Source organism: Vipera ursinii, assembly GCF_947247035.1.
Source record: "Vipera ursinii genome assembly, chromosome: 5".
In the NCBI taxonomy this organism is placed as follows: domain Eukaryota; kingdom Metazoa; phylum Chordata; class Lepidosauria; order Squamata; family Viperidae; genus Vipera; species Vipera ursinii.
The window spans coordinates 98,396,137-98,421,454 of NC_139518.1; the positions used below are offsets into that span (position 1 = coordinate 98,396,137).

Genomic DNA, 25,318 nt, shown 5'->3' on the forward strand with positions numbered 1-25,318 from the left:
TAAGGATGACGCAAGCGTAATAATGAATTCGCTCAAAGACAACATAGTTGTATCATAATGGTCTAAAGCAAGCATGGGGTTGTAATGCACGAGTATGATGTCATCACACCTGGATCATCATCTATGCTCCTTGTTCTCCCCAAGGGATGCTGAGTGCTCCCATAAGTCCTTAGGACAGATCTCTCTCTCTTTTTTGCTTCAGATGATAGAAAACAAAACTTGGCCAGTGTTAATTAAATATGATGCAACTCAGTGCGGAGGTAGGGTGTGTCGTTGTTGCTCTGTCTCGGGCGGAAAAATGATGATCAGATGGAGCTCTTCCTAGCCTGGAGCAGGAGGAAAGTAATTGGAGGGCTAAAGGACAAATATATTCCTGACTGGCTTGATGCAGGTAGGGTAACCTTGACTAGAGGGAAGGGATCCATCTCTTTGTGTGAACTCTCCCTCTCTGTGGCTATTCCACGAAAAGAATGAGAGTCTTTTACAGCCTATTTCAGAGCCTGGCTCTTTAGCTGTAGAGACTCACGCTTTCAGCTCTGGAGGTCCCCGTTTCAATCTCTGGGGTCTGTCAAGGTGGCAGCCGTCACATATGCACCTAAGAATCAGAAGGGAAAGTGTAGGTCCAGAATGAAAAATTGAAATCCCTAACAATGCACATTGTCTTGCATTTGGTACCTGGCTCTGACAAATATCCGGAGACTAACGTGCTTCCCACACATACATATACATACCAAGTGGCCTTTCCTGTCACAGTGCTCAGTTTGCCTGGCTGATTGATGCCCTTCTTCATTTCGTTTGCCAACCGGAGAAGCACAATCTCATGTCATGGGCATCTTGTTAGGAACTCATCCAGTACAAAAAAAGCATCCCATCTCTCTCATCATAACAAAGCTAAACACGTTGCCGGCTTGTACAACCCAACAGATCCTCCAGGTCATCTAGAATTCTACAATTGGCTAAGGGAGAACGGGTCTGTGACAATTGGGCATGGCCAACTCACCCTGGCCAAGTTGCCGCGGGACAACTCACTGTGGGGCAAGAGTTACCCTAAGATCAGAGAAACGTGGGAATAGAATTATTAGAGAAAGGATGCAAAAGGAGGGACAAAAATGAAACGTGAATGACAAAAAGTAAAATATTTTTCAAAATTTATTTTAAGTAATTAAACTGAATTGTTAAATTGTCCCGCGGCGAGTTGGCCACGGTGAGTTGGCCATGGTAAGTTGGCCATAGTGAGTTGGCTGTGACAAGCTGGCCATGGCGAGTTGGCCATGGCGAGTTGGCCATGGTAAGTTGGCCATAGTGAGTTGGCTGTGACAGGTTGGCCATGGCGCGTTGGCCATAGCCAGTTGTCCCATTCTGAGGGGAGACCTACTTGATCTATGGAATCTGTGGTCACTGTGAAGCATGTTGGGGTTTCCATTCTCAAAGACAGGGACCATCTCTTTCCCCAAACCAACCCTTGCCAGCAACAACAATCCCCCGATCGCCCAGCTTTTTCGTACACTTTTGTTCTTTGCTACATTTTTAAGGCACTCAATAACCACCAGTAGAATAAGAAAGAGTCTGAAAAAAAGGATGCAGGTTTGGGTGGCATTCTGAGATGGCTTACTTAACCGAAACCCCCCCCCACCCGTCAGAAATAAAGATTAAGTTGGAACATTGTAGACCACAGGCCCTGACGCTTGGGGAAAGCATCAAAGGCCCCCCTTGAGTCTGTTAGAGCAATATTCATCTCACTGTGATCAGCTCCATCTTGACAATAAATAATTTAGGGAGTTGAAGCACATAATTCAAGATGAGGCAATGAAAGGGCTTATCTATAAACAGAGAGCAGACCCCACTCTCTTCTAGCACTGAGGATGTGACTTGGGTAATGAAACATCTGCAAAAAAACCCCTGCCAATCTCAGAGAACCAAAAGGGTCCCATGGTTCAACTCTGAGCTAAAGTGTGCTGTTCTGTTGGAGCTTGCCTTTACTGAGCCAATCCTGTTAAATTTCCTAAAAATCTAGAGTATTGACTGTCCCATCATTCTTGCTCATCAGGGAAAGGTATCAAGAAGGTCAGACACAGTTCAAGACTCCCCCTCTCCCCCCCTCCTCCTCTTTCTCTCCCCCGCTTCCCTCTCTCTCTCTCTCTCTCTCTCTCTCTGCCTCATATTACTAAAATTCACTTGAGGTCTGCTGAGGAACATTTCAGCCATTGCGTTACTCAGAAGCAAAGCAGAATTTGCCAGCAAAGTTTTAGCCATTATCCCAAATTTTTAGCCATTATCCAGTGCCCATCTTGCGCCATAGAAGAGCATGGTGGACACAACACACAAGCACAACGTAAGTAGCAGCACACGGCTACCTCCGCGTGGCAGAGGATTGTCAGCAGATGACTCATACCCAAGCTTTCCAGTTGTCCAAATTTCCGTTCCTATTCCTTACGGCAAGCATTTTGGCACGTTTATTATTTATTTTTATTTTAATCCCATTTATATCCCGCCCTTCTCCGAAGACTCAGGGCGGCTTACAATTTAAGCACAAACCAATGTGCTTAGCAATAGCCTTCATTCTATGTATATGCCTGACGGAAGATTTTAAAGATGGGATTATTAGAATCGCGGCACGCTCTGCTGTCTGTAGCCTCACCAACCGATAAGCTTAGAACTTATTCCGACATTGGAAATATTAGCAGATGTAAAGAACAGGCAAAGTAATAAGTAGGGTTAAAACTAAATGACCTCCATTCACCCAGTAGTGGGCCACCTCAACAGTGATTTTTCTCACTAGCACGAGGTCTTCCCCCAGACATGTGGAAGGACATTGTGTGCACCAGAGCATAGGTGAGATCAGTTGTTCTTCTCCACATTCACACAGACCTTCTATTGGGGACCCCCCCATTTTTTTTTAGATTGTCCAAAGAAGAGAGCGGTTCGACCTCTTTTCCAAAGCACCTCAAGGCAGCACAAAGAAGCAACCGGTAGAAACTAACCCAGGAGAGAACCAGCCTAGAACTAAGCAGAAATTTCCCGGGGAGAAAAAAAAAAACAATTTACCAATGGATCAGCTTGTCTTTAGAAGTCACTGGGGTTTTTTAAGAGGAAATTGGACAAACCATATTCTAAAATGGTATGGGGTCTCCTGCTTGAGCAGGGGGTCGGACTAGAAACCCTTCCAAACTCTGTTATTCTGTTTTCCTGTCCTTTGACCTTCCTACTCCAGCATTCAAGTGTAGGGATCTCCACACAGGCCAAGGTTGTTCCTGACCCCACGGCCGTCATATGGCTGTGCCAAATTGCCTGGTAGCTTGTCTTCCATAGTTCCAGGATGGTCTGTGGCCACTGATTGTTAAGGGGTGGGTGGGTGGAAGCTTTGAGGAAGCTGTTCTTCGACCTTAGTCTCAACCTTGGAGGCTGAGGGCTGTGGAATAGGCACGTTTCTGCAGACGTTGCTTCAACCTCCTCTTTCTCACCTTCTGACGTTGGCGGTTTCTCCATTCTTTGCTGCTTGTTATGTTGGGAGCGCTGGTCATGGGAAGGAGTCATTACGATGCTTCACCTTCCACAGCTGCACAGCTTCTCTTCCCAGGGGAGAACGTCGGGGTGGGAAGTGCTGATCCAGAGTTTTCTCCAAAATCACCTTGGATGTCAGCACTATTTGGCTAGCAAGGAAAGAATGCAGGCTGCAGCATTTCCTCCGTTGGAAAGTGGCCCTCCGACAATCGCAATAAGAGAGGACAGTTTTCCCTCATCTTAGGAACAGTTGCAAGAAGAAGGAATGTTCAAGTGTTAATGAAGACTCGATCATCTAGGCCATGGGTGGGCAACCTTGGCTCTTTTAGGACTCGTGGACTTCAACTCCCAGAATTCCTGAGCCAGCCACTCTGAGGGGAAAGGGAGAGGTTTCCAAGCTGAGCCATGCTGGCTCAAGAATTCTGGGAGTTGAAGTCCACGAGTCATAAAAGAGCCAAGGTTGCCTACCCCTGATCTAGGCCGAAGGGGCCCATAGGTTGAATCATGGCCACTGGACTAAACTTTGTGAATCTGAGAGGTTTTGTTGCTCTTCCAAGCAACTTTGACAGTCAGAGCAAAATTAGTTAGTCAGAGAGTCAGCGAGTGGTTGGAATGTACCAACTCTTGCCAAACCAACTTTGCGGGTTTCTCCCCCAAATGGCTTGCAATATGTCAACGAAGACTCAAATCATCTAGACTAAAGGTGTCTAAAGATTGAATCGTGGCTGCTGGACCAAACTTTGTGAGACGTTTCATTGCTCATCCAAGCAACTTCATCAGACAAAGTAAAAATTAGTTAGGCAGAAAACCAGCGAGTCGTTGGAATGTACCAATTCTTGCCACACCCACTTCAGGGTTTTCATCTCAAAATGCATTGCAATATGTCAATCATTGTGACTGTGCAAGTGATATTAAGGCAATGCTACAAAGAACCGGACATGTCTTGGAAATCTGTCCAAGAGCCGCACAACGATGGAGAAACACTGAAAGAACCACAATGAAGGATTGGATCGTGAAGATGGCAGAAGTTGCAGATACAGCAAAACTGACCTGTTTGATCTAAGATAAAAGAACAAGTGCTTTTATAAAAGATGGGGAAACTTTTACGGACTTTTTGCTGAAAATGGGGGGCGGGGGGAATGAAACGCTGATTTCTGGATTTTTTTAGTTACAAAGGGTTGAATATGGGGCAGAAGAGAACTTTTTAATATGAACTTTAAGAGGGAAGAGGGATAATACATCAAGTTAGTTGGCAAAAAAGGTCAGAGATCCCCTGGAAGACGGTCACAGCAAACCTTAAAGCTGTTCAGAGGACTCTAATGATGTTGAGTTGAGTAAACCGAACGATTAATGAAGAAGCTTCTCCCTATCCATAAACCTAGCCTCTCTTTTGTCACCTCTTTGTGATAAATGCTTTCACTTTTTGTTTGAGGCTCAATTTTTTCCTGTTGACCCATACCAAGGGGGAAGGGGGGAATGTAGATTTGAGTCTCCCAGAATCCTAAGAAAGTTTACAGGAATGCCCAAAACAAGAAGATGCACCTGTTTTTCCTGGTTTTCTAATGCTCTTACCAGACTAAGGCTACTTGGTGTTCTAACAAGCTGGGTGAATAAATATGGCTTCTTAAAAGGTCCCGAGACAGCATGGCCTGCGATGTGAGGAAGGACTGGAGGAGTCAAGAACTATAAAACAGGACCTAGAGCTGTTTAATGTGAATTTAAGACTGCAGGAGGAACCACAGAGGTCAAGGGGAAATCAACAGATTCAGCTGCAATAGTCACACGTGAGTTTTGTACAACAGCCAAATTGCACTGAGTCCAGGGAGACGGCCCGATGGGCCATAACGTGCCAGTCCCCTTTGTCCTTCACTGTCTCCCAGTTTACAATTCACATGTTTTGTATATGTTGTTTCTAAATTTTGCTGGAAGACCTATCCTAAATTCAGGAGTCTTAGATATTTATAACTACCTGGGCAGAATTATTTGTGCGTCATAGAGGGGTTGCTCTTTATTACTTGAGTATGAATCACATTTCTGGCTTGTCTTTTCCAAGTCAAGAATCGTAACCAAGATCAATCACTCCTGCAGGAACATACAAGTGGTCTTCCTCTTCATTGGGCTGATGACACTATCTAACCATTTCATCCTCCGACGTCCCTTTCTCCTTTTACCTTCCATCTTTCCCAAACATCAGGCTCTTTCCCAAGGATTCCTCTCTTCACATGAGGTGGCCAAAGTATTTGAGCTTCGGCTGCAGTATCTCTCCTTCTCCAAAGCAATGAGGGTTGATTTCCTTCAGGATTGACCGATTTGATCTCCTTGCAATCCAGGGAACTCTCAAGAAGCTTCTCAAAGACCACAATTCAAAAGCCTCCAGTCTTCGGCCCTCAGCCTTCCTTATGGTACAACTCTCATAGCTACTAAACAGCTCCAAAGCTTGATTGTTGTTAGTTGTGAAGTCGTGTCCGACCCATCGCGACCCCATGGACAACGTTCCTCCAGGCCTTCCTGTCCTCTTCTGGAGTCCATTTAGGCTCACGCCTACTGCTTCAGTGACTCCATCCAGCCACCTCATTCTCTGTCGTCCCCTTCTTCTCTTGCCCTCAACCTTTCCCAGCATTAGGCTCTTCTCCAGTGAGTCCTTCCTTCTCATTAGGTGGCCAGAGTATTTGAGTTTTAGCTTCAGGATCTGGCCTTCTAAAGAGCAATCAGGGTTGATCTCCTCTAGGACTGACCGGTTTGATCGCCTTGCAGTCCAAGGGACTCGCAGGGGTCTTCTCCAGCACCAGAGTTCAAAGGCCTCCATTCTTTGGTGCTCAGGCTTTCTTATGGTCCAACTTTCACTGTCATACTTTGCAACTGGGAAGACCAAAGCTTGATAGAAGAGGGTATTAAACAGCTCCAAAGCTTGGTAGAAAGATCACACTGTCTGGTAATGCTTCAGCTTTTTGAATCTGCTCTTCTTCCTTGGGATTCATAAGTCTCTCTACTCACCAACCCACCGGTTTCCATGCTGGATTATTTATTACACAAAGAAAAAAGTTGACACCTCGAAGAATAACTATACTGTGGCAAGGACATTTAGCCTCTTCTGATGAAATGGACCTCAGCCCACGGCGTTATTTAAAGCATGGAAATGGGAGGGAGGGGGGAGACTGCCTTATTTGAGCCTGCAACAAATAACGAGAGGCTCATAGAACAAACATTTTTGCATTGCAAATAAATGCCATTCATAATGTTATTATTCCCGTTGAAAAGTACCAGAGTAATTAAGATGCCTAATTATGCCTTGAGGACAGCAAGCATGCTTGGAGTGCAAAGGTCTGATGAAGTTAGTAATTGCACTAATAAACTCAACCGTACTCCCAGTCAGGGCAGGGGACAAAGAATAACGGGATAAAACTATGGCAGGCCTGGGAGAGAATTAATGTTGCAACCCCGATCCAGAGATTCGAAAACAGTTTTCCCATGTGAGAATTATAATTATAATGCTAATAAAAAAACAACAACAACCAACCTCTCCTCTCGCTTGTCTATACCGCTACCCCGGTGGTTGCAAGGGCAAATTGGTTATTAAGATGTTTGGACCAAATAACTGACATCAATAACCTTACGTTGCTTAAACCGGTTTTAATCTCATAAAATAGTGGATTTTGGGCTTACAAAACAGCTGGATTAATTCTTCCCCCCCCCCCCCTGAAATGCATGGCAATAAGCAGGAGACCCTACACTTTGTCAGACAAATGGCTTTCCAATCTCTTCTTGAAATAGTGTTGGAGCACCCACAACTTCTGGAGAACAAGTCATTCTACCGGTTAATTGCTCTGTCAGGACCTTTCTCCTTAGTTCTAGGTTGCTTCTCTCCTTGACTACTTTCTTATTCGCTTTGAGTTGTAGTAGTCCTAAACTCAGGGAAGAGTTTCAAGATCACACAAAATTTACACTCCTTTTTTTTGTTTGTTTGTTTTCTTCAGACGGAATCCAACCTCTGCTTTACAAGGCAAAGTGTGTTTCAGGACAGGCTGTTAACTGGATTCTCCCAGGAACAAATATGTTCAGAGGAAACTCATCGCATCGCGAGATGCAATGCTATGACTCCCGGTGTAAGGGCAGGCATTGTGGCATCCCCATTGGTCATGGTTTTGGAGTAATCTTGATTTGTTACAAGCCTCTGCTCATGAGGGCAGCTGTTTCTCCTTTGGTGTTGGCTACCAGCTGCGTGGTCAGGACTAACACAAGAGCTGATCCACTGAAGTGATTCTTCGGCTAGGTTGGAGATGAAGCAGGAAAAGTCAAAGGGATAAATTAAAAGTCTGAGGGGCTGTTTAGGAGAAAGTTACACGAGAATTTGTGGAGAACGTTAGGCAGTGAGCAGGAAATAACAACAACGGTTCTCCGTATGAAAATTTTGTCTAAGAGTTGTTGTATTCCTCGTAATTTGAATCAGGAAGTAGCATGCTAAAGGGGATCCCCAAAAGTCAAGTGAAGCCAACTAATTCATCTGGTCACATTGTACTCATGTCTGTCTGTCTGTCTATCTATCTATCTATCTATCTATCTATCTATCTATCTATCTATCTATCTATCTATCTATCTATCATTATTTATTTCTATCTATCTGTTATCTATCTATCCATCCATCCATCATTATCTATTTCTATCTATCTATCTATCTATCTATCTATCTATCTATCTATCTATCTATCTATCTATCTATCTATCTATCTATCTATCTATCTATCATCTATCATTGTCTGTCTGTCTGTCTGTCTGTCTGTCTCTCTCTCTCTCTCTCTCTCTATCTATCTATCCACCTATCTATCTATCTCAGAAAAGTCTTATTCCAGACCATACATTTAGTTACTCTTTAATTTACAACACACACCCCAAACCCTCCACACACATCACATCACACTAAGCAAATGGCAACAAAGCAGAGGTGGAGAAGAGAACAATGGTTACTGAGAAGGCTTCCAGGCATTTAAAAAACGTGGTCTTATTCATCACCACCATCCCTGCCACTGAGGAATGAAACCACTCTTTCCTTAATATCTCTCCCCACTGATTTTTAACATCTCTCCCGCCCAATTCTGGCCATTGTCCCAACCGCAGGCGCATCAATACACTCTTTCACGCTACGCAACCCTCTCACAATGTCAGCATTCCACCTGTAGCCTCTGGCGCAAAAAAGGCTGAACGGCTCACCACACTCTGCCTGAGACCAGAAATTTAATTTTTATTGCCTCTTGTTGCACCAGCCAGACTTGCATCGTCGGGGACCCACTTTAATCGATGCACCCGCCTTTGAGAGCGATTTCTCAGTTCACACCCTGTTAAGTAGCGAGGCATTAATTTTACTGATCAGTGCGGCTAGTATTCTATGAACTTAATGGATCCTTCAATCACGATAAGGATAATTATTATTTTTTTTTTCCCCCGCCAAAAAAAATCCAAAACACCCACCCGGTATTTTATCATTGCCTGTTGCCTTGGTAATCCAAAAAAAAAAAAAAAACCCAGCAGGAAACTCACTGATTATCGGTGAACGGCAATTGTATTGTTCACACACGCAGAGCCTGGGCTATGTTAATGTGAGATAATGGCAGGCAGAGAAACTCTTTTGTTCCCAGCTTTGCTGTTTATTCATAATGCCTGGAGGTCAACGGGATCGCTTTAAACAGTCAGAAAAGAAGCTGGGGGTGGGGTGGGGGAAGAAACAGATTCTACTTCTGGATTGATTCTCTCTCTCTCTCTCTCTCTCTCTCTCTCTCTCTCTCTCTCTCTCACACACACACACACACACACACACACACACAAACGCCCCTCCTAAACAAGAGGAGGAGGGAGAATGGAAAGAAAGGAAAGGTTTTGCACAGGCTAATCAGAATACAAATTGCAGGCATGAATGAAAAATTTGATAGACCTGTCTTTCTTGCCTTTTGCCAGAGCTGGTTAATTTGCATGCCTGCTGAGTAGCAAAAAAAGACTTTCTCTTAAAAAGACAGATTGGCAGAAGCAGAAGGGGAGAGAGAATATATATATATATATATATATATATATATATATATATATATATATATATATATATATATATATATATATATATATATATATATATATATATATATATATATATTCCCTCTACCTCCGTAACTCAGTTTTGGAGGATAAATTACTCTTTTTTTTAAAAAAAAAACATCTTTCTTCTTTGCAGCTCAGCTACATAAATATGGACAGATGCCTCATTGGGAGCACACACACACACAAAAATCCCTCACAATGATTACTACGTATTATTTCTACCTGTTATAAACCTCTCTCTTCCCCTTTGATACTCTTCCCTGGAGTACAGATAGTCCTTGACTTACAACTCTTCATTTCGTGACTGCTCAAAGTTACGACGACACTGGGAAAAAGGGACTTACGAACGATTTTCACCTTGGTGGCCACAGGTTGCACGATCGAAGTTTGGGCGCTTGGCGACTGGCGGATCCGTTTATGACAGTTGCCCCAGTCAGCTTCTGGCAAGCCGAGTCAAGGGAGGGAAGCCAGTTTCACTCTCACTGACTGCGTGATCCACTTAACACAGGCAGGTCATAAAATGGGACAACATTCACTTAGCAACTGCCCTTGCATAGATTTGGAATTTGGGGGTTCAACTGAGATTGTAAGTCAGGGACTAGCTGTAGCTTGCCACAAAACTATGAGGATAAAGTAGAGTAGAGTAGAGTAGAGTAGAGTAGAGTAGAGTAGAGTAGAATAGAATAGAAGATATGGAATGGAATAAGGAAATAGAATAGAGTAGAGTAGAGTAGAGTAGAGTAGAGTAGAGTAGAATAGAATAGAATAGAATAGAATAGAATAGAATAGAATAGAATAGAATAGAATAGAATAGAATAGAATAGAATAGAATAGAATAGAATAACAGTGTTGGAAGGGACCTTGAAGATCTTCTAGTCCAGCCCCCCTGCTCAAGCAGGATAACTTATAACAATCTATTCTATTCTATTCTATTCTATTCTATTCTATTCTATTCTATTCTATTCTATTCTATTCTATTCTATTCTATTCTATTCTATTCTATTATTTCCTTATTCCATTAAATTATTATAAGTTATAGAATAGAATAGAATAGAATAGAATAGAATAGAATAGAATAGCATAGCATAGCATAGAATAGAATAGAACAGAACACAACAGAATAGAACAGAAGAGAAGAGAACAGAGTAGAATAGAATAGAATAATAGAATAGAATAAGGAAGGGACCGTGGAGGTCTTCTAGTCCAGCCCCCTGCTCAAGCAGGAGAACCTACACCATCTCAGACAGATGAATGTCTAGTCTCTTCTTAAAAACCTCCAGTGATGGAGTGCCCACGATTTCTGAAGGCAACTTCTGTTCCACTGGTTAATTGTCCTCAGAAAGTTTCTCCTATGGTCTATCTATGCTCATTTACTGAATGTCCAGTTGGAAAGGGATCTGAAAGCCACATGCCAGGCGATGTGTTTGGTGCTCAGTCATGGAGGGTTTGGCTAAATGCCAGTCAGGCGACTTGTTATCCCTTATTTTCCAGGGGAGGGAGGGGGGAAAACCTCATCCCAATTACTACTTTCCTAGTCTAATCAACAGCTTGAATTAAGACAGACACCCGTTTCAGATAATAGTGAGAGCTTCTTGGCAGAATAGCATCTTCTTCACCAAAGTGAGAGACGGAGTGAGCCAAACTCCTGCCTGCTGCACCTCTGAAGCTGTGTCTACACATGTCTTCGTGCAAAGGAGAATCCTAGCCTGGTTCATGAAACCAATTGTTGTTTGCCAACACCGTCCTTCAAAGCTAGCGTTCATCGTGTAAGGCAGGGGTAGGCCACCTTGGCTCTTTTATGACTCGTGGACTTCAACTCCCAGAATTCCTGAGCCAGCATGGGGGAACTATGGCCCCTTCATGACTCGTGGACTTTAACTCCCAGAATTCCTGAGCCAGCATGGGGGAACTATGGCCCCTTCATGACTCGTGGACTTCAACTCCCAGAATTCCTGAGCCAGCATGGGGGATCTATGGCCCCTTCATGACTTGTAGACTTCAAATCCCAGAATTCCTGAGCCAGCATGGCTCAGCTTGGAAACCTCTCCCTTTCTCCTCAGCGTGGCTGGCTCAGGAATTCTGGGAGTTGAAGTCCACGAGTCATAAAAGAAGCCAAGGTTGTCTACCCTTGGTATAAGGGGACCTAATATACAAGAAGGACTAGGGGAGACGTGATAGCAGTGTTGCAATATTTGAGGGGCTGCCTCAAAGAAGAAGTAGTCAAACCATTCTCCAAGAGATCAGAAGCAATGGATGGTCAGGTTGGTTATCTGAGGGCCATCTTGGAAAGGACTGTGTTGTTCCCGGAAGGCTCCACACCCATTTGCACCACTCAGCTGACCCCAAGGACACAGATAATCCCACAAGTGGCCTCAATGACTCTCTAAAAGAATGCAAATGACCAGCTGTCTGCAAGGAGTATAAATCCTTCCATTCCCCCACCATCCAGTCAGAACCTGAAGAAGCTCCTGGGATAAGAAGCGAAACGTCTTCAAAGTTGCCTCTTGAAAAAAGCACTCTTGGGAAACGATTGCATGTTCTTAGTAAATGACTGCCATGATGCTCATGTCATAAGTCATAAGATACCTGGAAAGCAAACTGAGATTGCTCCTCTTGTACATCTTCTCGCTTTGCGCCTTCTTTTCTGCCTTCCTTGTTTACCTCTGTTGCTGTTGTTTTAAGTGCATTATTATTGGCTATTATTATTAGGGTTGGTTGTATAGTCACCAGAGGTTTAGGCTGGATTTGGCCTTTTTGTCCACCTACCAATTCCTTTCCCCGGCACAGGCAGATTTTGTTTAATAATACTAAAGTTATTAGTGCAGGTTATATGTGTGGGCAATCTATGGTTAGCTTCATAGACTAAGACTGGTGGAAACCTAATCATTCCAGTCCTAACCAAAGACCTAAGACATTATCCTTGGTTGGACAGTCAGATATTTACACTGGATACTCTAGACCAGGGGTCCCCAACCTGAGGGCTGGGCCCAGTACCGGTCGGAGGCAAAGAAAAAGAAAATCTGCTGTGAACTCTGTGTAGGCATCAGGAAGGGCATCCGGACAGTAAATGCACAGGTCCATCCAGTCAACCTGAGTCTACCCCGAATTAATGGATTATGGGGTCGTAAATGGGTGGGTTTTTTTTTTTTTTAGTTTAGACTGGATTTATCATTTTCGTATACCTATCGAGTCCTTTCCTGGGATAGGCAGATGTTGTTTGGTGGCGTTAAAGATTTTATCGCAGGATGTATTATTATTACCATTATTATTGGTATGAATTATTATATACCATTATTCTTTTCTAAGAGTTGACATACAGGGCCCAGATGGTGTCCATGAATCACAGGTTTTCACTTATCTATACAATTTACAATAATTTAGCTATAAAAATTAGATAACATCGGATGAGACGCAGGCCTATCAGTGCTAGAGGACATGCCCCACAGCCCACTGGTGACCATAACCTTGATGAGACAGAAGCAGCCATTTTTTCACCCAAAGACCTTCTCTAAAAGTCTACTTTGCGCAAAGGATAGTCTTCATTTAACGACCGGTCACTTAAAGACCGTTTGAATTTACAGTGGCTGCATTTTGGGTGTTGGGCAAAACCAGCTCACATTTACGACTGGTTACAGCAGCATCCCACAGTCATGTGAGTGCGATTTGCAATGTTGTTGTTTTAGGGTGGGAAATGGCAAAAGGTGCCCATGGTATATGCCGGATTGGCTTGACAACCACCTGGCTCAGTTGATGACTACACGGTTTGCTTAAAATCAGTGGGGAACTTGTTTTACGACCCTTGTAAGAATGGTTGTAGAATCAGCTCAAGTCTCATGGAGGTCCAGGTTAACAACTGCCTCAACCTATGACCAAAGTTTCAGGCCCAGTTTTGGCCATAAATTGAGGACTACCTGTACAACAAGAGGGAAGTTCTTTAAAGCCTGCCCTAATTGAACTTAGCTCTCAGAGGATCTTTCTGAATAATGACGAGAGCTCAGATATACCCAAATCTTCTCCACTTCCTATATGAGCTGGAGAGAGAGAGAGAGAGAGAGACACTTCCCCTCACTGACTGATAATTGGACAAAAAAACCCCCCAAAAATCAAAACCCAGCTTAGAGAGGTGTAAATTTTTCTTGAGCTTTAAATCAAAGAATTTGGGAGATATCCTGAGGCCTGGTTGTGAGAAAGTGATTTGATCTACTTGCTCCACTGTAAAAGTGTTTGTAATGTCCACGTGTTACACAGTAGGTATCCATCGATCTTCCGCAGATCTGGAATTCCGAGTTACAGTTGAAATAACTCAGCAGTTACATATAGAGAGACATAAGTTAGCAACATGAAGTTGTGAATGCCCCAACACTGGAGGTTTTTAAGAAGAGATTGGACAACCATTTGTCTGAAATTGTTATAACGTTTCCTGCCTGAGCAAGGGGTTGGACTAGAAGACTTCCAAGGTCCCTTCCAACTCTGTTATTCTACTCTATTCATATTATAATGAGTGGCTTAAGGATGCAGGAGATGATTTCAGCTCCGCTGGTTTGAGTCTGAGGGTTAGGTTGAGCTCCCATCACTTGCCTCAGCTGCTGCCCACCTGACAGTTTGAAAACATGTTCTCTGCGAGCAGATAAAAGAGATACCACTTCAGTGGGGAGACGAGCTGGCACTCTGTGTAGGCAGTCAGATTCTGGATGACTCTGAACCTTCCTGGTTGCGGTGCCTGCTTGTGAGGCAGCGCCGGGAATGGGGTGGGGGTGGGGGCCTTGGTGATACTGTAGGAAGAGCCGCTCATCTTTGGTGCAAAGCCAGCTTGCTCACCTGTGGCACACCTTGGGAAAGGCGCAGGTGTTTTCTCTAACAGGGCTGGTATCTTGGCAAGCCACACTACTACCTTGCAATAGCATTGTGGTCTCCTGGCTACCATAACAATGCCATATGCTAATAATCCTAATCCTAATCCTCCTCCTCCTCCTCTTCCTCCTCCTCCTACTAATAATAATAATAATTACTCAGGCACTACCTTAAAACTCTTAGGTCCTTGGTTAGGACTTGAATTGTTAAGTTTTTACCAGTCCCAGACTGTGAACCAAATTGAAGATTAAATCTATAATAACAATAAGTCAGCAACGTGAAAACTGTGGCTGCGGGGATTCAGTCCTCATTGACACAAGAACACAGTAACTTCACTCAGGCATCCGAAAAAACACAAAGCTCGCTCTAGCTCTCTTCCAGGAATGTGTAGACCTTATAGTGGCAAATCTAAAAAAAGACTCCTACTTTCTGACGGAACCGATTTTGCGCGTGTTATTTCAGGGAAGCCGTGTTGCTCGGGACTCACCTGTGTGAGAGGGAAGGTTTCATGGAGTTCATGGGTGCCTGCATAGGCAGCTTCCCCGGAGGATCGTTTTGCCGGCTTTTCTGGTGGCGTAGCAACAAGAGCCTTCCGAGTTCTTCACACCACGATGAAAGCAGTGCTGGGGGGAGAAGGGAAAAAAAGAGAAATAAGACGGAAAATATGCGGTAGTTCGCGGGACAGACACCTGAGCAGTGGAACGGATTCTATATCGGGCAATCCTCGTTTCAATCCTGTAAACCCGCAAAGAGCTTCTGCGCTGGCACCCCCCTGATCCCTCACAAGGAAACCGCCAGGCAAAATTCTTCTCTTCCATCAGCAACCACCAAATGCCAAGCAGGTAGGGCAGGCCAGAAGCAAGTTCCCTCCAACTGACCATCAGGACGGGGCAAAGAAATCAGGGCTCCCACTCCATTTAAAAAAAAATAAAGTTGTGTCCTTCTGTATGGTAATCAAAGGAAGGAAGGAAGGAAAAAGGAAGAGAGGGAGAGAGGGATGAAAGAAAAGGGGGGAGAAATGGAGGGAAAAAGGAAGGAACGAAGGAAGGAAGGAAGGAAGGAATGAAGGAAAGGAGGGAGGAAGAGAGGGAGGGAGGAAGGAAGGAAGGAAGTGAGAAAGAGGGAGGGAAGGAGAAAAGGAAGAAAAAAGAAAGAAAGGGTGGAGGGAAGGAGGACCATAGTTTTTTACCCCAGCACTGGCCTGACCATTAATCATCCAAGGACAGCGCATAGCATACATACAAACCTAATTACAGTGGCAAATGAACTCTGATGATAAGTCAATACTTACAAATGTAAACAACCAGGTGGGCAAAAAATGCAATGGGAGCAGAAGCCACTTCTGATTTCCCGCAGGCTTCCCCATTGAATTTGCTTGGGGAAGCCGGCAGGGAACATCAGAAATCAGGATCATGTAGCTATAGGGATGCTGCAACGGTCCCAAACTTTGTGAATAAAACTGATCTGAACACCGCAGATGTTACAATTCCACAAGAGTAAGAGGCTTTAGATTTCTTTTCTTTTTTTTAATGCCTGCTTTTATGCCTTCTCGCTGAAAAAAGTCACTGGGGACCATTTTTAACCCTTAGGGCTCTTGCTGCATCCCACCGGTTACCCAATTTACATTTGGATGCTTGACAACTGATTAACATTTATGACGGTCACAGTGTCCCGGGGGGGGGAGACTCATGTGATCCCCTTTTGCGACCTTCTGACAAGGGGAAGCCAGATTGACTCAACAACCGTGGGACTAACTTAACAACTGCAACGATTCGTTTAACAAACGTGGCAAGGCAGGTCGCAAAATGGGGCAAAATTTACTTAATAAATTTCTCACTTAGCAACATCAATTTGGGGCTCCGTTGTGGTCCTAAGTTGAGGACCACCTGTAACTCTTATACTATATTGTGTTATAAGCAGAGAGTTCTGATCTGAACGTTCCTCTGTTAGCAGAGGAATCCGAAAAGAACCTTTTGATCAAACGGTGGTCAACTTCACACATACCCCCGAGAACACGACTAAGTGGCCAGCAACAAAGGCTATTCAGCCTCCCTGCTTGCATTCCTTTTTTACACAGCTGGGCAGATAACAATCGCTACCTCACAGTGTAGGGTAGCCACGTGGAGGAAGGAGTGCTCGGATGAGAAAAGAGAATGCAGGAAACCTTCTGGCAAATTGGAAACGCAGTCGGTGCGCGAACAATTGCCAACACAAAGCACCTTGTCGCCAGCCAAGTGCAATTAGGAGGGTGTTAGATGGAAACCGTCCATCTCCACCACTGCAACCTTGATGCACGGCGCTAGTTGCTCTTTCTAAGGGTGCAGCAAATGCCCTCCCCCCACTGTCAATCAAGGTAAAAAGGCACAAACAGTTGCCCGGTTTTTATGATGGATCTGCGAAGAGGCAGAATGAGAATGCAGAATGAAAAAAAAGGAAGTGACCAGGAGCAATAGCAACATCCCTCATGTGCAGGTAGACACAGGTAGAGAAAGAGAGGAATAGCAGGAGCGATAGCACTTTTTAAGACTTATATACCGCTTCACAGTGCTTTACAGCCCTCTCTAAGCGATTTGCCCCCAAACAATCTGGGTCCTCATTTTACCGACCTCGGAAGGATGGAAGGATGAGTCAACCTTGAGCTGGTCAGGATTGAACTGCTGGCAGTCGGCAGAATCACCCTGCAATACTGCACTCTAACCACTGCACCACCAAGTGCAGCAAAGGTTATTTGGCTGGTTTGTTTATTTATTTATTTATTTATTTATTTATTTATTTATTTATTTATTTATTTATTTATTTATTTATTTATTTATTTATTTATGGGACTTATATCTCCCGAAGGACTCAGGGCGGCTAACAACAATAAAAACAACAATACAAAACTTAAAAGAAATTAAATAAACATCCCCAAAATAAGTTAAACTAACAATTAAAAATTAAAAAAAACATTTTTAAAAACCCCTGTCATCAGTCCAGGTCAGCCTGATGAAAAAGGAAAGTTTTAAGGCCGCGGCGAAAGGACCGGAGATCCGGGGCCATCCGGAGCTCAAGGGGGAGTTGGTTCCACAGGGCTGGCGCTCCCACAGAGAAGGCCCTCCCCAGCCGACACTGTCTGGCCGACGGCACCCTGAGGAGGCCCTCTGTGTGTGAGCGCACTGGGCGATGGGAGGTCGTTCCTGGCAGCAGACGGTCCTGCAAATATCCCGGGCCTAAGCCATGTAGGGCTTTAAAGGTAAGTGCCAGCACCTTAAATCTCACCCGGAGGGCAACTGGTAGCCAATGCAGCTCACGCAGGAGGGGTGTAATATGGGAGTATCGGGGTGCTCCCATCACTACCCGTGCAGCCGCATTCTCCACCAGAATGGTTGATTTCTATAGCCGCCCATCTCAGCAAATGACTCTGGACTGCCCACCGTAGTGTGCCTTTCTGAGTAGGTTGGCTGTAGTGATGGTCAACTAGACTTTACGTATCACCCATCTGGCTATTCCCCCATCCTGTTTGGAAGGGAGGGAGGGAGGAAGAGAGGAAGGAAGGAAGACAGGAAGAAAGAAAAGAAAAAGAAAGAAAGAAAGAAAGAAAGAAAGAAAGAAAGAAAGAAAGAAAGAAAGAAAGAGACAGGAAGGAAGGAAGGAAGGAAGGAAGGAAAGAAAAAGACAGGAAGGAAAGAAAGCGACAGGAAGGAAGGAAGGAAGGAAGGAAGGAAGGAAAGAAAGAGAAAGGAAGGAAGGAAAGAAGAAGGAAGGAAAGAGACAGGAAGGAAGGAAGGAAAGAAAGAAAGAAAGAAAGAAAGAAAGAAAGAAAGAAAGAAAGAAAGAAAGAAAGAAAGAAAGACAGGAAGGAAGGAAGGAAGGAAGGAAGGAAGGAAGGGCCTGGAAGGAAGGAAAGAAAGAGAAAGGAAGGAAGGGAAGGAAGGAAAGAAAGAAGGAAAGAAAGACAGGAAGGAAGGATGAAAGAAAGAAAGAAAGAAAGAAAGAAAGAAAGAAAGAAAGAAAGAAAGAGACAGGAAGGAAGGAAGGTAGGAAGGAAGGAAAGAAAAAAACAGGAAGGAAGGAAGGAAGGAAGGAAGGGCCAGGAAGGAAGGAAAGAAAGACAGGAAGGAAGGATGAAAGAAAGAAAGAAAGAAAGAAAGAAAGAAAGAAAGAAAGAGAGAGACAGGAAGGAAGGAAAGAAAGAGAAAGGAAGGAAGGAAGGAAGGAAGGGCCAGGAAGGAAGGAAAGAAAGAGAAAGGAAGGAAGGGAAGGAAGGAAAGAAAGAAAGAAAGAAAGAAAGACAGGAAGGAAGGAAAGAAAGAAAGAGAGAGAGAGACAGGAAGGAAGGAAGGAAGGAAGGAAGGAAGGAAGGAAGGAAGGAAGGAAGGAAGAAAGAAAGAAATAGACAGGAAGGAAGGAAAGAAAAAGACAGGAAGGAAAGAAAGAAACAGGAAGGAAAGAAAGACAGGAAGAAAGAAAGAAAGAAAGAAAGACAGGAAGAAAGAAAGAAAGAAAGAAAGAAAGAAAGAAAGAAAGAAAGAAAGAAAGAAAGAAAGAAAGACAGGAAGGAAGGATGAAAGAAAGAAAGAAAGAAAGAAAGAAAGAAAGAAAGAAAGAAAGAAAGACAGGAAGGAAAGAAAGAAAGAGAGAGAGAGACAGGAAGGAAGGAAGGAAGGAAGGAAGGAAGGAAGAAAGAAAGAAATAGACAGGAAGGAAGGAAAGAAAAAGACAGGAAGGAAAGAAAGAAACAGGAAGGAAAGAAAGACAGGAAGAAAGAAAGAAAGAAAGAAAGACAGGAAGAAAGAAAGAAAGAAAGAAAGAAAGAAAGAAAGAAAGAAAGAAAGACAGGAAGGAAGGATGAAAGAAAGAAAGAAAGAAAGAAAGAAAGATAGAAAGAAAGACAGGAAGGAAAGAAAGAAAGAGAGAGAGAGACAGGAAGGAAGGAAGGAAGGAAGGAAGGAAGGAAGGAAGGAAGAAAGAAAGAAATAGACAGGAAGGAAGGAAAGAAAAAGACAGGAAGGAAAGAAAGAAACAGGAAGGAAAGAAAGACAGGAAGAAAGAAAGAAAGAAAGAAAGAAAGAAAGAAAGGAAGAAAGAAAGACAGGAAGAAAGAAAGAAAGAAAGAAAGAAAGAAAGAAAGAAAGAAAGAAAGAGAGAGACAGGAAGGAAGGAAAGAAAGAGAAAGGAAGGAAGGAAGGAAGGAAGGGCCAGGAAGGAAGGAAAGAAAGAAAGAAAGAAAGAAAGAAAGAAAGAAAGACAGGAAGGAAAGAAAGAAAGAGAGAGAGAGACAGGAAGGAAGGAAGGAAGGAAGGAAGGAAGGAAGGAAGAAAGAAAGAAATAGACAGGAAGGAAGGAAAGAAAAAGACAGGAAGGAAAGAAAGAAACAGGAAGGAAAGAAAGACAGGAAGAAAGAAAGAAAGAAAGAAAGAAAGAAAGAAAGACAGGAAGAAAGAAAGAAAGAAAGAAAGAAAGAAAGAAAGAAAGAAAGAAAGAAAGAAAGAAAGACAGGAAGGAAGGATGAAAGAAAGAAAGAAAGAAAGAAAGAAAGAAAGAAAGAAAGAAAGAAAGAAAGACAGGAAGGAAAGAAAGAAAGAGAGAGAGAGACAGGAAGGAAGGAAGGAAGGAAGGAAGGAAGAAAGAAAGAAAGAAATAGACAGGAAGGAAGGAAAGAAAAAGACAGGAAGGAAAGAAAGAAACAGGAAGGAAAGAAAGACAGGAAGAAAGAAAGAAAGAAAGAAAGAAAGAAAGAAAGACAGGAAGAAAGAAAGAAAGAAAGAAAGAAAGAAAGAAAGAAAGAAAGAAAGACAGGAAGGAAGGATGAAAGAAAGAAAGAAAGAAAGAAAGAAAGAAAGACAGGAAGGAAAGAAAGAAAGAGAGAGAGAGACAGGAAGGAAGGAAGGAAGGAAGGAAGGAAGGAAGGAAGGAAGGAAGAAAGAAAGAAATAGACAGGAAGGAAGGAAAGAAAAAGACAGGAAGGAAAGAAAGAAACAGGAAGGAAAGAAAGACAGGAAGAAAGAAAGAAAGAAAGAAAGAAAGAAAGAAAGAAAGAAAGAAAGAAAGAAAGAAAAGAAAAAGAAAGAAAGAAAGAAAGAAAGAAAGAAAGAAAGAAAGAAAGAAAGAAAGAAAGAAAGAAAGATCCAAGCAGGAGGGGCCAAAGGCCCACCTCCAATGGTGCTAGAGCAGTAACGAGTCCCTCCTCTTCCGATGGCTGAGCAACGGCTGCAGACCCAGAAGAAAGGGAACACGGGAACACCAGCTGTCCACCTGCATCCAAAGGCTCCCCTCCGCCCGTTGAAACTTGCCTGGGACAAACCCCAAACCAGCTCCCAGTTGGGAGGCACCGGCAGGGCCTCCCCCCGCCCCCCCTTGGCAGCCAGAGCAGGAGAGGCTGGCCGTCCCCGCCTCGCGAACTGCTCCGGCAGCGGGCACAAAGGCAGCCCCAGATGGTGCCAACAGCCAGGCGGCTCCTTCCCACCCGGAGCAGCCGAGCAGCTGTGCTTTCCCTCTTTCCCAGCCTCTATTAATCGGGAGTGCAGATGTACAGATGGAGCCCTTCCTCCCCACTTTCTGCTGGAGTTTAAGGATTGGATTTGGCCCATTTGCCCGGAGGGAGGGATGGCTGTTCTCCTACCCAGCGAAGCACTCGGAAGGCAACCGTGTTCCCACCCACCCACTCCGGCACTTCCTCCTTTTGTTGGGGATATTATGGGGCACCCACCGGGATCCTAGCCCCAGCCGCCAAGAACTGATCCGAGAAAAATGATTTAAGAACTCAAAACAATAAAGGAGTTTATATCTCAAAGAATAACACAATAGCAGAAGGTCTTCTAGTCCAACCTGCTAATCAAGCAGCTGATCCCAAACCATTTTGGACAAACGGTTGTCCAGCCTCTTCTTAAAAACCTCCAGGGATGGAGCACCCACAACTTCTGGAGGCAAGTCGTTCCTCTGGTTAATTGTTCTCGCTGTCTGTAAATTTCTCCGTAGTTCTAGGTCGCTTCTCCCCTTGATTCGCTTCCATCCGTTGCTTGTTGTCCTGCCTTCAGGTGCTTTGGAGAAGAGGTTGACACCCCCCCTCTTCTTTGTGGCAGCCCCACAAATATTGGAAGGCTGCTATCGTGTCCCCCCTCGTCCTTCTCTTCGTTAAACTAGACATGCCCAATTCCAGCAACCGTTCTATGTATGTCTTAGCCTCCATCCCCCCAATCATCCTTGTTGCTCTTCTCTGCACTCTTATTCTCAACATTTTTTTTTTGTTTAACATCGTGGCGACCAAAACTGGTTGCAGTATTCGAAATGTGGTCTTAACAAGGTGTTGTAAAGTGCTGCTAACACTTCATGTGATCTTGATTCTATCTCTCTGTTGATGGAGTCTAGGACCTTGTCAGCTTTTGAGCATCTGATTTGAGGAAATGCTCCAGGCATTTGGAGATGAAGGAAGCTCACGGGATCGGAGATCACCCTTCTCTTTCCCATCTTCCTCTTTCATTTCGCACAGGTAGTCCTTGACTTAGAGCTCTTCACTGAGTAATAATAACAATAGAATAGAGCTGGAAGGGACCTTGGAGGTCTTCTAGTCCAGCCCCCCTGCTCAAGCAGGAGACCCCATACCATCTCAGACAAGTGACTGTCCAGTCTCTTCTTAAAAACCTCCAGTGATGGAGAACCCACGATTTCTGGGGGCAACTTCTGTTCCACAGGAAGGAAGGGAGGGAGGGAGGGAGGGAATAGAGAATAGGAATAGCTGGAAGGGACCTCGGAGGTCTTCTAGTCCAGCCCCCTGCTCAAGCAGGAGAACCTATACCATCTCAGACAAGTGACTGTCCAGTCTCTTCTTAAAAACCTCCAGTGATGGAGCGCCCACGATTTCTGGAGGCAACTTCTGTTCCACAGGAAGGAAGGAAGGAAGGAAGGAAGGAAGGAAGGAAGGAAGGAAGGAAGGAAGGAAGGAAGGAAGGAAGGAAGGAAGGAAAAAGAGGTAGGAAGAAAAGGAGGGAAGGAAGGAGAAAGAAAGAAAGAAAGAAAGAAAGAAAGAAAGAAAGAAAGAAAGAAAGAAAGAAAGAAAGAAAGAAAGAAAGCTGCAGGAGTACCCAGTCGAAAAGGGAGAACATTTTAGAATCAGAATAGAGCTGGAAGGGACCTTTGAAGGTCTTCTAGTCCAGCCCCCTATTTAAGCAGAACAGGCCATCTCAGACAAGTGGCTGTCCAGCCTCTTCTTAAAAAACCTCCAGCGATGGAGCGCCCACGATTTCTGAAGGCAACTTCTGTTCCACTGTCAACTGTCCTCACTTGGGACCGTTCAAAGTTACAACGGCACAGACAAAAAGCGACTTAGGGCCGTTTCTCACACTTACGTCCGTTGCAGCAACCCCCACAGTCAGGCGATCAAAATACGGACGTTTGACAACTGATTCATATCGAGGACGGTGGTTGTCCTTGCAGAATGTTCTCGGGGTCACGTGATCCCCCTTCTCCGGCCTTCTGACAAGCAAGGTCAATTGGGGAAGCCAGATCCACTTAACCACTGTGTCGCTAACTTAACAATTGCAGGGACCCGCTTAACAATTGATGATGGCCAAAGATTCATTGGATGCATACGTGTTGTTGACGTATCGCAACAATACGGAGGTTGGCCATCCAGGATGTTGTGTTTTTTTTTTTTTTTTTACAATTTCCCAGTCTTTGAGAAAAGCTACAATTTCCCTGGTTAGTATTGGGATGAAAGACTTCCTAAGACCGTGAAGACAAATAACATCTCGTACGAAGGAAGAAGGAAACCACTTCCTTACGGCTGTCAAGAAAACGATATGGACTTTCCCACGAATTAATTAGGAGCAGAGCGTGGCTCAAGGAGAACTTAGCTGAGTTTTCAGTTTACACTGAGCTCTATTGAAGGAACCGGAGAAATGGCAATACTAAAGCAGTGAGATTTAATTTCCTCTGCGGTGAAATAGGAGTAATCTTTGATCAAGCGGAGAGGACCAGAAATTAATTAACTGGTTTTAAAAGTCAAGCCGCCTAAACGCCAGGATCAGATGCTCCGGTAACGTGGGAAGGGCACAAAAGGATGGGTTTTTTTCCCTATGTGTGGGTTTTTTTTATTTTTTATTTTTATTTTATTACATTTATATCCCGCCCTTCTCCGAAGACTCAGGGCGGCTTACAAGCTTAGCAGTAGCCTTCATTCTATGTATATGCCTGCTTATTAGGGCTTTCACACACACACCAAGCGGCATTATTACAAAGTCAGCTTAATTGCCCCCAACAATCTGGGTCCTCATTTTACCTACCTGGGAAGGATGGAAGGCTGAGTCAACCTTGAGCCTGGTGGGACTCGAACCTGCACTACTGGCAGGCAGCTGGTGTTACTTAAGGAGGCATTAGCCCACTGCTCCACCAAGGCTCTTTTAAGTTATTTTATTTTATTTTTTATTTTATTTTAATCCCATTTATATCCCGCCCTTCTCCGAAGACTCAGGGCGGCTTACAAGCTTAGCAGTAGCCTTCATTCTATGTATATGCCTGCTTGTTAGGGCTTTCACACACCCCCTAAGTGGCATTATTACAAAGTCAGCTTAATTGCCCCCAGCAATCTGGGTCCTCAAAGTATCATAGTTTCCACGGCCTGTAGCAAAATCCTTCAAAAAATACATAGTTGGGTCCGTTGTACAAATAGTTCTCGGCTTACAATTGTTCATTTAGCGACGGTTCAAAGTTCCAACGGCGCTGAAAAAAAGGGACTATAAAAGAGCCGAAGTTGCCCACCCCCTGACCTCTACCATCTCAGACAAGTGACTGTCTAGCCCAGGGGTAGGTAACCTTGGCTCTTTTATGACTCATGGACTTCAACTCCCAGAATTCCTGAGCCAGCTATGCTTCAGAAAAACTCAGCTATGCTGGCTCAGGAATTCTGGGAGTTGAAGTCCATGAGTCATAAAAAAGCCGAGGTTGCCTACCCCTGGTCTAGCCTCTTCTTAAAAATCTCCTGTGATGGAGCACCCACGATTTCTGGTGGCAAGCTGTTCCACTGGTTAATTGTCCTCACTGTTGGGAAGTTTCTCCTTAATTCCAGGTTGCTTCTCTCCTTGGTGAGTTTCCAACCATTGTTTCTTCTCCTTGCCTTCTGGTGCTTTGGAGAATAATTTGATGCCCTCTTCTTTGTGGCAGCCCCTCAAATACTGGAATACTGTTATCATGTCTCCCCTACTACTTCTTTTCTTTAGACTACCAAACCCAAGTCCTGCAGCCGTTCTTCATATGTTTTCATCTCCAGGCCTTGGATCATCTCAGTTGCTCTTCTCTGAATTCTTTCCAAACTCTCAATATGTTTTTTTGGAATATGGTGGCCAAAACTAGTTGCAGAATTCCTCTGCAGTATCTATTTGTATTTTAAGAGATCAGAAAAAACACACGGTAGCTTTGCAGCGGGAAAATACACACACACACACACACACACACACACACACGGTATATATTAACAAACAAATGAACACTGGGATAGAATTGAAAACTAAAACAGTTTTTATTGCTGAAAAATCAAGCTTTCGTTGGCCAACTGCCAACGTCATCAGGATGGAGATGCTGGGGTGGGGAGATTCCGTTTATACTGTTTATATATATACACTGCACACACACACACAGTTTTTCGGGTTTTTCCCCGCGTAGAACTAAAGGTGTAGGCGCAACGTTTCGACGGAATCCCATCCGTCATCATCAGGCTTTAGCTTCCTTCTTCTGGGAGAAGCATGTGGCTGTTTGTTCCTCTTTTCTTCAAACTGCCAGAGGGGGTGTGTTCTGTGGAGGTGTGCTCTGATTGGGTAGGGGACCAAGTGTGTTCTGATTGGGTGGGAGTGTGTTTTGAATGGCGGGTGTGTTCTGATTGGGTGGGGGTGTGTTCTGAGTGGATGGGCTGGTC

At 44.1% G+C, this 25,318-nt stretch overlaps 1 protein-coding gene across 1 annotated transcript in view; it reads right to left on the reverse strand.

The window, feature by feature from the left end:
* ZMIZ1 (zinc finger MIZ-type containing 1) overlaps positions 1–25,318 on the reverse strand; it is a 298,798-nt gene that overhangs the window by 41,456 nt on the left and 232,024 nt on the right. Inside the window, exons 5-6 of the mRNA XM_083364915.1 lie at positions 14,921–15,056; positions 527–595 (exon numbers count right to left, since the gene is read on the reverse strand). Of these exons, the coding sequence (XP_083221041.1) occupies positions 527–595; positions 14,921–15,056 (205 nt within the window). The remainder of the gene's footprint in view (positions 1–526; positions 596–14,920; positions 15,057–25,318) is intronic.